The sequence below is a fragment of the Oryx dammah genome, unplaced genomic scaffold, assembly GCF_014754425.2.
Source record: "Oryx dammah isolate SB20612 unplaced genomic scaffold, SCBI_Odam_1.1 HiC_scaffold_23, whole genome shotgun sequence".
In the NCBI taxonomy this organism is placed as follows: domain Eukaryota; kingdom Metazoa; phylum Chordata; class Mammalia; order Artiodactyla; family Bovidae; genus Oryx; species Oryx dammah.
This window is the reverse complement of record NW_024070207.1, coordinates 14,294,528-14,306,912: the sequence shown is the minus strand read 5'-3', so window position 1 is coordinate 14,306,912 and position 12,385 is coordinate 14,294,528. Positions and strand designations below refer to the sequence as shown.

The 12,385-nt window shown below is 41.6% G+C and overlaps 1 protein-coding gene across 2 annotated transcripts in view; it reads right to left on the bottom strand.

Moving 5' to 3' along the window:
* Nucleotides 1-4,055: 4,055 nt before the first annotated feature.
* The window catches only part of VSIG1 (V-set and immunoglobulin domain containing 1), a 32,770-nt gene continuing 24,440 nt past the window's right edge, over nucleotides 4,056-12,385 (bottom strand). For both annotated transcript variants that reach the window (XM_040265047.1, XM_040265046.1), the window contains 4 exons: nucleotides 6,335-6,490; nucleotides 5,829-5,948; nucleotides 5,356-5,503; nucleotides 4,056-4,556 (listed from right to left, as the gene is read on the bottom strand). In XM_040265047.1, the coding sequence (XP_040120981.1) occupies nucleotides 4,241-4,556; nucleotides 5,356-5,503; nucleotides 5,829-5,948; nucleotides 6,335-6,490 (740 nt within the window). In that variant the 3' untranslated portion in view covers nucleotides 4,056-4,240. The remainder of the gene's footprint in view (nucleotides 4,557-5,355; nucleotides 5,504-5,828; nucleotides 5,949-6,334; nucleotides 6,491-12,385) is intronic.

Sequence of the window (12,385 nt, the reverse complement as noted above, 5' to 3'; positions counted from 1 at the left end):
CCTATTAATCTCAAAGCTCCTTTCTAGCTCTTCTTACTGGAAGTTCAGGGTAAACGCTGCAAATGCTAACTTCTCAGCATATAATACTGGGGGGAAATTCGCTTGGTACTCCAAAGAACATAAGAGATCTCAAATATTAATACATAGCTTCTGGGTTGTTGGTCAAGAACTACCATGTTTTAGTCCTTTTTTAAAAAAAATCACAGATCACTATTACTTGGAGGCCCTCTGCCATGCCATACAAATTCCAGCCTTCTTGGCGTTTAGTCAGTGCACTACTGTCACAGTTAGTAAAGCTGTATACTATTAATGCATGAAGACAAGTCCTAGCTCTGATTCTGCTCAGCACTGTGATTCATTCTCACCAGCCACAGTACCTGGTTCATAGTAGCTATTCAGTAAATATCCAATGGGTGACTGAATAAACAGATGAATTTGGGGACAATAAGGACCTACAGCTACAAAGCTGTTCCATTGACTTTATCATATCCTAGTTGCTAAATGCAGAAACAGAGGTGAAAGAAGTTCCTGGAAATCTTTGGGCAGTGAGAAGTGAATGGTTAAGAAGTCAAGGCTGGTTGGGGATTTGGTTGGGATGACCCACCTAACTTTTAACTACCTGTAGCAAAATAAATCAGGTTGTACCCTATCTGAATGAGAATTATGCTGAAAGAATTTGGTTGAAGCTTAACCCATCTTCTAGAATATTTGGGTAATGACCTATCTACTACTTATCTTCTGATCCACTGATGAATAAGCAGGGGGAAAAATTTATTTCATTTCTTTATTGGGAATCTTTTTAACATAGGAGCCCATTTTCCTACCCAAGTAAGATTTAGTGAACACAATTTTGCTATGAATCTGTAAAATGTCTCAGGATTCATCATAAACATAAATATATGGTATATTATGGATGTATTGATACTAATAGATTAATGGCCTGGGATAAAACTTGCATTAACCCAGAGTGGCTTTACAAGTAGATGGAGTAGATACATGGTAACCCACATGGTTTGATTTGAGAGGGGCTGAGAAAGCTTCTTTTGCCAGGAATACCTCCCCTCTGGATTGCTAGTACTTGAACTTCCACCATTATTAGTATCTTTGGACCAAAGAATTATTTTCAAGAGTCCTGCTAAAAGATAATGATTTCTAAGAGGGCTAGCTCATTATCAGCTTGAATGACATCACTGGTTGATGAAAGATCATATTCACTGGACAAGAACAGGCCACAGAACAGCTACATTTGGAAAGAGTGGCAAGGGGAGAGATAGGTTGAGTAATAAATCCTGCCGGAGAGATGCAGACATGAATGGGTCACAGAGCCAGCAGGCACATGACAATCCCCAGCATTTGGAAAATAAGATGCCAGAAGGCCAAGGGCGCTGAAAACAAGAGATCCAAAGATATCACTTCCAATTAACCTCAGCTACTTCCCAACCTTGCCCAGCTAGGGTTTCTGCGTGGGCAACATGTACTCTTATATCCTTAAAGCAGGACCATACCCTCCATTCCTGGCAAACTATGTTAATTTCAAGTCAGCTCCCAGACTATCAAGATCATTTTGAGTCATACAGCAGAGTATCCATGCACCCCAGGATATATGATTTTATTAAAAGTGCCTTCTGTGTTTTTATATAAATTACTAGTTCTTATTCTTGGATTCTGGGCATCTGCAATTTATCTAAAACTGGACATGACACTGTGTGTGTATAAGCATTTTTCTAAGGAGAAGGGTCCAGAGTTTTCAGTGTTTTCTCAACGTGATCCATAGCCTAGAAAAAAACACTAATCTATCTATCAACATTTTGATCAGAAATGAAGTCGCTCAGTCGTGTCTGACTCTTTGCCAGGCTCTTCTGTCCATGGGATTTCCCAGGCAAGAATACTGGAGTGGGTTGCCATGCCCTTCTGTCCATGGGATTTCCCAGGCAAGAATACTGGAGTGGGTTGCCATGCCCTTCTCCAGGGGATCCTCCCATTTTGATCAGACCAATACTAACAAGAACAGAACTCTAGGAAGTAGCCAGAATAGCTCAGTTGGGAGAGCATTAGACTGAAGAACAGAACTCTGTAACACCACCAAGAGTCCCTGCCTTCCTGCTCAGCACCAATTCATCGAAAATTTCGGAGTGGTGTTGTTAACTATTATATATTATAAGTCTTTTCTTGTAATTTGCCTCTGTCATAAAAGTAGAAGGGAAGGTGAATTTCAGCTACTTTGGCATTCTGGTCATTAAAATTATTTTACACTGCTGGTATTTGGTTTTTAAGATCTAAATATTATGTCATTCTTAAGACCTTCATCATTTTGCTTCCTGAACCCATCAGACACTATATGTCATAATACTTAGTCTGAACAGAATTACAGAATCTTCAAAAATCCCTGCAAATGGCTGAAAATTAACATATCAAAGAAAATACATAGGTAAAAACTTGCTATCTCTTCTCTCCATGACTCTGGACAAGTGTAATGTTAATTTCAATGTCTGTTTACCCTAAAATCTTCTGAGACTCTACCTCCATTAGTGTATAGGTATGATCTATATATAACGAAGAGTTTTGCAGTTTCCTCTACATGAAAACCTAGATGTGATAAGTTAAAGATTCATTTCTTTATTTAAAAAGGCTTCACTTTGAAGGAAATAAGACACACAAAATCGTACACACAGTACGGTCCTTTTTATATGAAGGTCAAGAGGAGACAAAGCTAATCTCTAACGATGAAAAATAAATCAATGGTTGCCTGGGTCCAGGGTGATCGTGAGAGTGCACAAATGGGCATAGAAAACATTTTGGGATGATGGAAATGCTCTATTTAGATTACCATGGTGCTTTCATGAGTGTACTGCTGGCTCAGTGGCAAAGAACCTGCCTGCAGTGCAGAAGCCACAGGAGACACAGGTTTGATCCCCTGGGTCAGGAAGATTCCCCTGGAGGAGGAAATGGCAACCCACTCCAGGATTCTTGCCTGGAGAATCCCATGGACGGAGGAGCCTGGCGGGGCCCATCAGGCTCCTCTGTCCATGGGGTGGCAAAGAGTCAGACATGACTGAAGCAACTGAGCATGTATGCAGGCATTCGTGGGTGTACACATCTGTCAAAACACTTGAAGTAGGTGTAGTTTGTTATACATAAAGTTAAAACCAATGAAATTATTCATAAAAGATTTACCTTAGGCTCATTAAAGTCAGATTTTTATTGAGTATTACAAGATTTAAAATCTGATTACACAAATGAAAAAGTCTACCTGTAAATTTATTCAAAGTGGGGTGTGGATAAACATAATCAATAGAAAAGCTTTTTAGCAGGTGAAGAGGTGATATGAAGGCATTTTAGTTAATAGTTAGCATTTACACAAGAATGCTATCTCTTTGTTAATGTGAAATATCACAACAGTAAAACAGTTAATGTGTTCAGATTATCTAAGATAGATCTTAGGTGTTCATTTAGTTTGGCCCTTCCAAAGTAGAGATAGCATCAGACAGTGCAACAACATAATAGCTCATTCAAAGCTAAATTGTACATTACCTGTGATATCAACATTTTGTATTCACTGAAGGAAAGTTGTATTTGGAATTGTTTGCCTGTACTTTATTTTTCATTTAAAAAGTTGATTTGCTTTAAAATTTTGCTGTGCTCAGATATTAGATAGCAGAATGGTTCCCTGGGAAATCTAATATGATAAATGAAGCATTAATCTTAAGACCTAGTTTTAAATGCTATGTACCAATTAATATGTACCTTTCTTCTCTGGAATTTTAAGGATTTTTTTTCCCAATCTATGAGATAATGCTGGTGAATTCTTAGTGATCAATGTGAAAATGAATAGGGAAGCTCTGATAACAGCAAATCCAAGAAATAATATTGAATCTAGTTAATGGCACCTTGTCATGTGTGCATGTGGAATGCCAAAGAGTAGCTAAAAATAGAGAAATACGATTTCTGAAATAAGACACAGGTGTTGTGGCAAAACACCTTCAACTGAGTTGAGAATCACTTGTCAGTAATCGTGTTTACAGGTAAGTGGAATTAAGTACTCTAGACTGGTAATGCAGGAACCCTGGCATTTATTTAGTAGTTATCTTGATCTGTCTATTCTGGATTGATGGTGAGCGCTCCATGTTAGAGGAGGGTTGGCCGGAATGGAGGCAGGTGGTGGGAAATTAGTTAGGCCAACTCAATTCCACATGCCACTAATGGGTTCCTTGGTGATGAACACTGTACTCAGACCACTGGCCTATGGCTTAATCACCGTCTTCTCCTCATCACAAAATGGCTCATCTACAATCAAGGGCTCGGGCTCCTGCTGGGGTGCAGGCTCTGGCTCCAGCTGGATCTCAGGCTCAGACGTGGGGCCAAGCTCAGGCCCAGAGGGTGGCTCCACAGTAGGCTGCAAGGCAGGCTCAGGCTCGGGGAGAGGCTCATGATCAGGCCCCAGGGTGGTATCAGGCTCAGTCTCATGGATGGAAGATGGAAGGGCAGCTTCCAGTTGGGTGACATCTTCGTGTGGTCTTGTCTCACCCTCCGTTCTTTGGTTTATCTTTGTCATTGGCCTGTGGGAAGAAGGCCCAGGCAAGAACCAGTTAGGGTCTGACATCTCGTGTGGAGCCATAGGCCCTGTAGCCTCAGTGACCACAGGTCCCAAGCCTCTGTGATTTCTGACAATCTGACTCACTGTCAGACCATGGGTCTCCATTTAGGGTGCAGAAAGGTTAGGTCTTAACTGTATAGTATACTGTCAAGAGAAACAAACCAGGGTTTAAGAGGCAGGAAAACTGATGTCAGGAGGAAAGGGTAGAAAGATCTAACAGGATCGTTGGGGGCCAAATTCATGGCTCCAGTGCCTCTCTAGCACCCACTCCATCTAGCACAATACTTGGCACTTGGTTGGTACCCAATACATAGTTGTGGAAGCACAGAAATGAAGGGAAGAACAAATGAACATGTGTGATATACATTTGATGAGGGAGAATAGAGTGGGCGAGAGCCTGGGCCCTCAGCAGTTTTGCATCTATTGACCACTTGTTCCACAAAAAAAGATTATTAAAAATTGTATTTTATTTGCTGTTCATAGAAAGACAAGTAGATGAATATATTAAAACATTTTCTGAGCCCTAAAAGGACTGTTGTCACAGGTAAATGAGTTGATAGACATAAAGTTGCTTAGAACAGAGTCTGGCACACAGTACCCAGCACGTGATAGCCATCACCACTCTTTCATAAAAGCAATGAGAGCGAGCAGAGAGATGGTCCTCTATCTTATGCTAAAAGGCGTGCTTAGGAAGAGCTGACTGAGAGAGATAGGCCTGAGACATGTCTATTCAAGGAAAGACAGCAGAAGTAAGGTCTTACTCGAGTTCTGTGGTGGTTTTAGAATTCCTCTTCCTTTCCTTCCCCTTTGTCTTTACCTTACGCCTCACGAACCACACCACAGAGATGATAATGATGACACCTATCAGGGTCCCCACAAAGGCCCCAACAATGATTCCAATTTCTGAATCTGGAGGGTACAAGCAGCTGGTTAGTAAAATGGAGCACAGTGTCTGCCCCCTTCCGTGTATCTGTGACCAGTGGGGAATATTCAGGGCATTCATATAGTGGGATAGTGCCTTGTATAGGCTAGGACCATAGAAAGCCCGAGAATTCTACATATATGAAGTATTATGTAAGCATTAGAGATCAGAACGGTCGTCCATCGTATCATTCTATAAATAAAGCACCAAAATCTCCAGAGTCAGGAAGGACTAACCAAGAATTCTAAGTGACTTGATTTGCAGGCACAGGATACTTAAGAAGAAACTGTTAAAGTTATATGATCCACTTACATGGAGTAGTTAGGTCAATTTCACAGGAACTATTGCCAAGGATGTTAACAGCAATGCACTGGTAATAACCTTGTTCAAAACTGGTCAGGTTTCCAATAAACAAAATCCCGGTGGCTGGGTCTGTCAATATCAGGAAATAGTGTTTTGAAATCTTGTATGTGGGTACAGATATGTGAATGAAGCAGACCATCCAGTGCCCACCCACTTCCTCAGATTGGCCTCCCTTTCTGGAGATGGATCAACTAGACCCCTGAAGATGCCCATCTGGGACCATGCCTATTTTCTCCATACCCTCCACCTCCAAGCTAAAAATGGTCTTGACTTTTAGAAGTCGGAGAGAAGACCAGAGGACAATCATTTTGATGACAGGCTGACATTCTTTGTACATTTCCCTCCCAGAAAAACAGAGGACTGAGCTCTAAGGACGAGCAGCCAGTCACATATACATGCTGTCAACCAACCCCACACACCAGGCCTTGCCAGGTGCAGCAAAGATATATACTTACTGAACTTTTCTTTCACTGGGACGATGTTTCTTCCTTCAAGTTTATACCAGTAGTACATAGGGGAAGGTGTTCCAAGCACCGAAAGGCAAGCAAGAGATATAGGATGGCCAGTTTCTGCTATTCCTTGGATGCTGCAGAAGGGCTTAGAAGGTTTGACTGTAAGTCAATGACAAAGAGTAAGAAATCAGGCATGATGAATGTCAGTCTGTACCACTTCCTCACTCTCATTTTGGAGAATATGTATACTTTTCTTTAATCTTAAAAAAACTTGTTTTGACAGTTTTCTAGTTGTACCACCAGATGGGAGTAGAGCACTTCAGGTGCAAAGACCTCTCTTGTCACTGGGCCATTAATAGTCTAGTAGCATCTCTTCCATCTGACTCTTCCTCAGATTCATAACCATGAATTTCCATATTGTGCCTTAAAATATGCCATTATTAAAACAGTCAAGTGTAAGCAAACATTAAACTAGGAACAGAGGTTATATTTTGGAAGCATGGTTTTAAAGGAAAAGAGAACATTAAACACTGAGATAACCATTTTTTCCCCAAAATAACTGTCTTATTAATGCCATATTTTTCTTTTCCTTTGTGAGTTGTTTTTTGACATTAATTCTCCTGGTGGTGACACACTATTGGAAGGTTTGAATTTGCCTGTGTCCCTCATTGGGAGGGGAAACCCATTGGCGGGGAGGGGTGTGCTACAAGGGACTGAAATCTTCTTTCATCCTTCATGCTACAAGCATTTACTTGAGCGCCTCCTGTGTGCCCAACACTGAACTAGGCACCAGAAATTCAAAAGTGCCTCTGACACAGTTTTGAAATGGAGTCAGGGGAATGGTAAGAGATTAGGCTAGAGAGCAATGGATACCAGAGCTTCAGGGGCTTTGTGTTTCACGTTTTTTATACTGAGAACAGCAGGTCCACAGAAGGGATTTAAGTGGGTGCGGGGCAGCACAATGATCATTCTAACTGAACTGTTCTGACTCCGGGAGTGCATGAGGCAAGGGAGGGGAGGAAACAGAGTCAAGAGGTATTAAGAAGTCCAGAGGGCTTGGATATGTGGCATGAGGAACAGGGTGGGCTCAGTGATGACTCCCAGGTTTCTGATTTGGACAGCTGGGTACACCATCTTGCCACCCCCTGAGATAAAGAAGTCAAGGAGAGGAACAGGTGTTTGGGGAAGGAGTGAGGAGGAGGAAAGGGCAAAGATGAGGTCAGTTTGGGATATGCTCAGTTTCTATGCTTACGGCTAAGTCCTGTGGGAAGCTGAAAATCTGATTCTTGCCACTCATCTTACTGCTCACAGCTTATTCCAACCTCAGTCTGACATGCAGATAAGGATCTGAATCGATACTTTCCCATTCACCTGCCTTATATTAATTTGGATATAAGACACTCCAAAGGCATAGATTCTCTCCATTAGGCTTAGGCTGTAAATGCTCTAGACTGCCCAGCTCTCTGACACTTATTTGGGAGGCAGCAGTTAAGAGCACAGATCTGAGTCCACACTGAACACTGGGTCTGCAGCTTTACACCAGATGTATTTAGGCAAGTAACCTAACATAGCCAAGCCTCAGTTAATTCATCTGTAAAATGTGCACAAGACCTCCAGCCAACCCAAATATATTGTGTTTATACAAATAAAATCATGTATATGGTATCTTACACGTGGAATTGCTGTTTCCCACAGGCAGGAGTAAACACTGCTGCCACATTTCTGACCTTGCAACTGACAACCTTCCAGTCTCGGACACTAAACCACTATACATATGAGCAGAAAAACAGATACAACTATAGCTTTTCGAAAATTTCACCATACCTTCTTTTTTAAAATTATAGTATACTTGATTTGAAATATTGTGTTATAGTTTTGGGTACACAACATAGAAATTCAGTATTTTTGCAGATTTTTATTCCATTATAGGTTATTATAAGATAATGGGTATAAATTCCCTCTGTGTTATACAGTATATCCTTATTGTGTATCTATTTTATATATAGTATTTTGGAGCTGTTAATCCCATCCCCCTAATTCATCCCTCCCCCTTCACTCTTCCCTTTGATAGCCACTAGTTTGTTCTATGTCTGTGAGTCTGTTTTGCATATATATTCATTTGTACTGTTTTTCAGATTCCACATATAAGTGAAATACAGTATTTGTCTTTCTCTGTTGGACTTATTTCACTAAGCATAATATTCTCTAGGTCCGTCCACATTGCTGGAACCAGCAGTATTTCACTCTTTTTATGGCTCAGTAATATTCCATTGTATATATGTACCATATCTTCTTAAACCAATTGCCTGTTGTACAATCCCTTCTTTTAAACAGGTATCTTTTAATTAAAAGGAGTATTTTTCTGTTTAGCTCTTTATTCTCTCTTTCCTGGTATTGATTCCTCATCTGCGGACAACTCTTTGGATTCATTTCAGTTCAGTTCAGTCACTCAGTTGTATCTGACTCTTTGCGACCCCATGTACCACAGCACGCCAGGCCTCCCTGTCTATCACCAACTCCCAGAGTCCACCCAAACCCATGTCCATCGAGTTGATGGCGCCATCCAACCATCTCATCCTCTGTCGTCCCCTTCTCCTCCTGCCCTCAATCTTTCCCAGCGTCAAGGTCTTTTCCAATGATTCAGCTCTTCGCATCAGGTGGCCAAAGTACTGGAGTTTCAGCCTCAACATCAGTCTTTCCAATGAACACTCTTCTTTAGGACGGATTGGTTGGATCTCCTTGCAGTCCAAGGGACTCTCAAGAGTCTTCTCCAACACCACAGTTCAAAAGCAAATTCTTCAGCACTCAGCTTTCTTTATAGTCCAACTCTCGCATCCAACATGACCACTGGAAAAACCATAGCCTTGACTAGATGGACCTCTGCTGGCAAAGTAATGTCTCTGCTTTTTAATATGCTGTCTAGGTTGGTCATAACTTTACTTCTTATGCTCATTCTTTGGATTTGTCTACCCTAAATAAACTAGGCTATTTAACCAGAAATCCAACTATCACTAGATTTAGATACTGCCTTTTTTTTTTAAGATACTGCCTTTTTAAAAACATGGTGAATTTTATAGCTTTTACAGTGGAATAGAATAATTTGAACATAAAATTAAATGGGGGTGTTTCATCACAAAGCCAGACCCCAGGACTTGAACTAATTATGGACCAAAACCTGGAATGACTTGCATTCATTTCTTGAGCCCAGAATCAAACGCAGATATTTTTCTGAACACATTTTTCTCCTTTTATTTTTATTAACCAAACACTCAGTGAATCACTTTGAACCAAATCCCAAACCCATACACTTCTAAAACTACTGATTCAGGATTGAATCGACATTTCATCCAGTTACAGTCCCCGACAGAACTTGGATTTTTACTGGCAAAGCCACTGATCTACCATTTAGCTTTATTGCTTTCAATAGAATTGCAGTGGGAAGAAGGGGCTCACCTCAGAAAATAAATGAAAATGTTTCAGTGTGTTCTCAAACCTTCCTAAATTCATCATTTTCTTTTTACGTGCCAAACTGCAGAAGGAAGATGATGTTCATTCCAAATGCATACAAAATAATTATTCAAATTTCTGCTGGGTATTTTTCAGAGATTCATTTTCCAAGGCTGTCACACCTAATAGAAGTCTTTCAGATGAATGATCACGCAAACCCCCTGGTCCTTTGCGCATTGCTGCTTCCTTCACCTAAACCGCACTCTGCCACCTCAGCCCCTCTTCTGCCTGACATGCTCTTACATATCCTTCCACATTCACTGCAGAAGTCACTTTCTCCTGGAAGCCTTCTCAAGTTTCCCCTGTGATCTCCCAGCTCACCTCTCCTCCCTCCATTATAAGCTTATGTGATTCATCTGCCTCCCCCACTATACACTTTAGAACTTTAGGAGGGCTTGCAGCCTATCTTGTATATCTTTGCATCTCCACTGCCTACCACAGTGACTGAACATCTGTTCAGGGTGTGCCAAATGAATATATGCATGAATGAGTGAGTGCATGGGGTTTCTGTCTACCACTGGGTTATGAAAGTTTCTGAAAGATGCATTGCTAGGAAGAACAATATTTAAGGAAATGTCAATACCTCTCTCTTTTGGTCTCCCTTACATGCTTGCCTGGGCTTCCCAGGTGGCACTAGTGGTAAAGAACATGCCTGCTAATACAGGAGATGTAAGAGTCATGGTTCGATCCCTGGCTTGGGAAGATCCCCTGGAGGAGGGCAATGTAACCCACTCCAGTATTCTTGTCTGGAGAATCCCATGGACAGAGGAGCCCGGTGAGCTACAGACCATGGGGTCACAAAGAATCAGACACAACTGAAGTGACTTAGCAAGCACATGCTTGCCCCTACCATGCCCCACCCCTCAGTCAGGGCAGACAGAACAGGCACTCATATACAATAGAATCTGAGAACTGCCAACAGCCTCTGCAATTTTTAGAGAAAATTATCAATCTCAAAATTTCCAGAAAGCATAAATTTGTAGAACATCTTTGTTCTTAGCCTAATTAAAGTGGGATTTTGAGAATTCTCAAACAAAGAAATCCAGAGTCTTCCGTCTCTTACCTTGCCTGGATACTGGAGGCTTAAGGAAAGGTCATAACTCTTGGGAAAGAAAAACTTAGAGGGGAAATAACCCTCAACTTCTTATAGAAGTTCATTAGGAATTCTCTGAACTTTAAGAATATTAACCACCCTGTCTAACTTTACCTCGGGGCTAATTCAAACTCAGAAAAAAAAAAAAAGAGGCTTGGCTTCTTTAGATTGTTTCTGGTCAGAAGGACAACCCAGAGCCAGGGAGTAACAAAAATAGTAGAGGACTAATCCCTTAAATTCTGTGAACACTGAATCTCCAATATATCATTTGATTCTCATAATAATATGACAGGGCAGGAATTACAACCCCATCTCAAAATGGCCAGAGAAAGGCGAACTGACTAGCACTGAGGCCAGTGAGTAGCAGAGTAAGAGCTAAAACCTAGGTCTTCCAACTCCCGAGCTGATGTGCTAGCATCTATTCCACATCATTTAGTTCCCATGTATACGGCTAGTCTTTCAACCTGGAACATCAACTGTCCCAGGAAAGGGTTCATGTATACGTGTCTTGTTGTCCCCTGTACCCCCACAGCCTAGCAGAGGATGCAACAAAAATAAGAACACGATGGAGTTACCTTGCTCCTAGAAATCAGCTCTTGATTACCTTTTCCTCTTTTCCAAGTGAGCAGATGCAGTAGCAAGCCTCACAGTAAAGAGCTGTTTCTTTGTTGGCATCACTTGGGCAGCAAGCTCAGACAATACTGGACAGTCCTCCTCCGTGTGCACCTTTTTACCAATTGAGGCTTTTCCAAGCTACTCGATTATTGTCACTGGTTTGATCTAGTTCCTTTTTTTCCTGGGATGGATGTACACAGCTCAAGAGCAGCCATGGCTAGACCAGTTCCACTTAAGGTTACATAGAAGTGGGAGAGCCTTTAGCTCAACTGATTAATGGGTGAAGGTTGACAGCCCTTGCCTCCCTCCCATCCACACATGTGAAGACTTGCAGATAAGACTTGATAAGCAATACAGAGAAGGCTATGGCACCCCACTCCAGTACTCTTGCCTGGAAAATCCCATGGATGGAGGAGCCTGGTGGGCTGCAGTCCATGGGGTAGCAAAGAGTCAGACACGACTGAGCGACTTCACTTTCACTTTTCACTTTCATGCATTGGAGAAGGAAATGGCAACCCACTCCAGTATTCTTAGCCTGGAGAATCCCAGGGATGGGGGAGCCTGGTGGGCTGCTGTCTATGGGGTTGCACAGAGTTGCTGAAGCGACTTAGCAGCAGCAAGCAATACAGACAGGGCCAAAACTCCCACTGTCCTCTCAGACAGAGATTGCAAGGAGCCCTAAAAATCACCAATATTGTAAACTTCCCAAAAAGCAGAAACCATGCCTCTATCATGGTTCCTGACCTAAAGCAGGCACTTAATAAACACTGCATAAATGAACCACTCCAAATTCATTTGAAGAATGGATATGACTTGCTCCATGTCACATAATGAATATT